Source organism: Myotis davidii, unplaced genomic scaffold, assembly GCF_000327345.1.
Source record: "Myotis davidii unplaced genomic scaffold, ASM32734v1 scaffold1364, whole genome shotgun sequence".
NCBI classification, from domain to species: domain Eukaryota; kingdom Metazoa; phylum Chordata; class Mammalia; order Chiroptera; family Vespertilionidae; genus Myotis; species Myotis davidii.
The window spans coordinates 281,694-283,074 of NW_006295736.1; the positions used below are offsets into that span (position 1 = coordinate 281,694).

At 55.8% G+C, this 1,381-nt stretch overlaps 1 protein-coding gene across 2 annotated transcripts in view; it reads right to left on the reverse strand.

The window, feature by feature from the left end:
• Positions 1-1,381, reverse strand: part of NUDCD3 (NudC domain containing 3) — a 25,481-nt gene that overhangs the window by 9,674 nt on the left and 14,426 nt on the right. For both annotated transcript variants that reach the window (XM_006770384.1, XM_015568224.1), the window contains exon 3: positions 271-403. In XM_006770384.1, the coding sequence (XP_006770447.1) occupies positions 271-403 (133 nt within the window). The remainder of the gene's footprint in view (positions 1-270; positions 404-1,381) is intronic.

The following is a 1,381-nucleotide window of genomic DNA, read 5'->3' on the forward strand; positions in this document are numbered from 1 at the left end:
ACCCCGCCCCTCTGTCCCCCGCAGCCCGGGGCCACCTGTCCCTCCCGAGCACGCTGCTCAGCCCCGGCCACGCTCTCGCACTGGGAAGCGGCCTTGCCCACCTTGTCTTCTGTGGAGCCTCAATGCCATCGTGACACGGGAGACTGCAACTCAGGTGCATCCACCCAGCACAGGGAGGCTGGGGCGAGGGGTCCCACACCTGGCTGGCTGAGGGGGGGTGGGTGCTGGGGACACCTGTGCCCGAGCGGAGCGGCTGGGAGAGCCGCTTACCTGCCTGCCCTTCACCACGTGCTTGGGCACCGGCACCTTGAGCTCCAGGTCGGTGTAGTCCTGGGACCAGGTGTAGTTCTCCCGCACGGCTCCGTTGTAGCTGTCGGGGTTTCTCTGGAACTGCTCCTGTCTCCTGAGGAAGAACCACAAGTCAGATGCCAGCATAGCCACAGCCCCTCACACCACAGCACGCGTGGCTCCAGCCTCCTGGGTAATGCTGCTACCTGCAAGTTCCTTTTTAAAATCCAACATCAGTCGTTTTACCTGGCCCGGCAGCCGGAGCCGTCCGGACCCCAGAGCAAGAACCTCATTCAGACGAAGAGGGTCCCTTACAGGCTGCTGGTGGCCCAGATGGAGAATGCGAGCACCAGAGCAGTGTCCACAGGGCCCGGAGCACAGGCGTGTTCACACCGAGGTCATAAAACAAAACCATGGCTTACTGCCGGCCAGCGGCGTGGCTCAGGGCCGAGCGTCAGCCTGTGAACCAGAGGTCAGGGTTTACTCCTGTCAAGGGCACAGCCCAGGTTTTGTGCTCGATCCCCAGTGTGGGGCGTGCGGGAGGCAGCCCATCGATGATTCTCCCTCATCACTGATGCCTCTCTCTCTCTTCCTCTTGCTTCCTCTCTGAAATAAAAAAAAAAAATTTTAAACAGGGTAGATTAGACTTATCACTACAATCAAATGTCCCCAGTCCTGCCCTGGTCCGTTGCTCATTGGTTAGAGTGCCCTCGGACTGAAGGGTCACTGGTTCGATTCAGGTCAAGGGCACATGTGGGAGGCAACCAATCGATGTGTCTCTCACATTGATGCTTCTTTCTCCCCTTCCCTTCCACTCTCTCTAAAAATCAATGGAAAAAAATACCCTCTCGTGAGGATTAACAAAAACAAAAAAAAAACAAGGAAAAACTAAGTGATTCTATACCTGAAATAAAGGAGGCAGGGTACCTGGGATCTCGTGTAACGTGCCCGCATGCTCGCTGCTCTGACCACCAATCAGACGCTCCGCCAACGTGAACACACCGGTGTTTACTATGAACTCCCCAACCGACTAAAAATGAGACCTGGTTATATGAGACTTTTCCTTACATCATGTTAATTATTTTAACAAGGG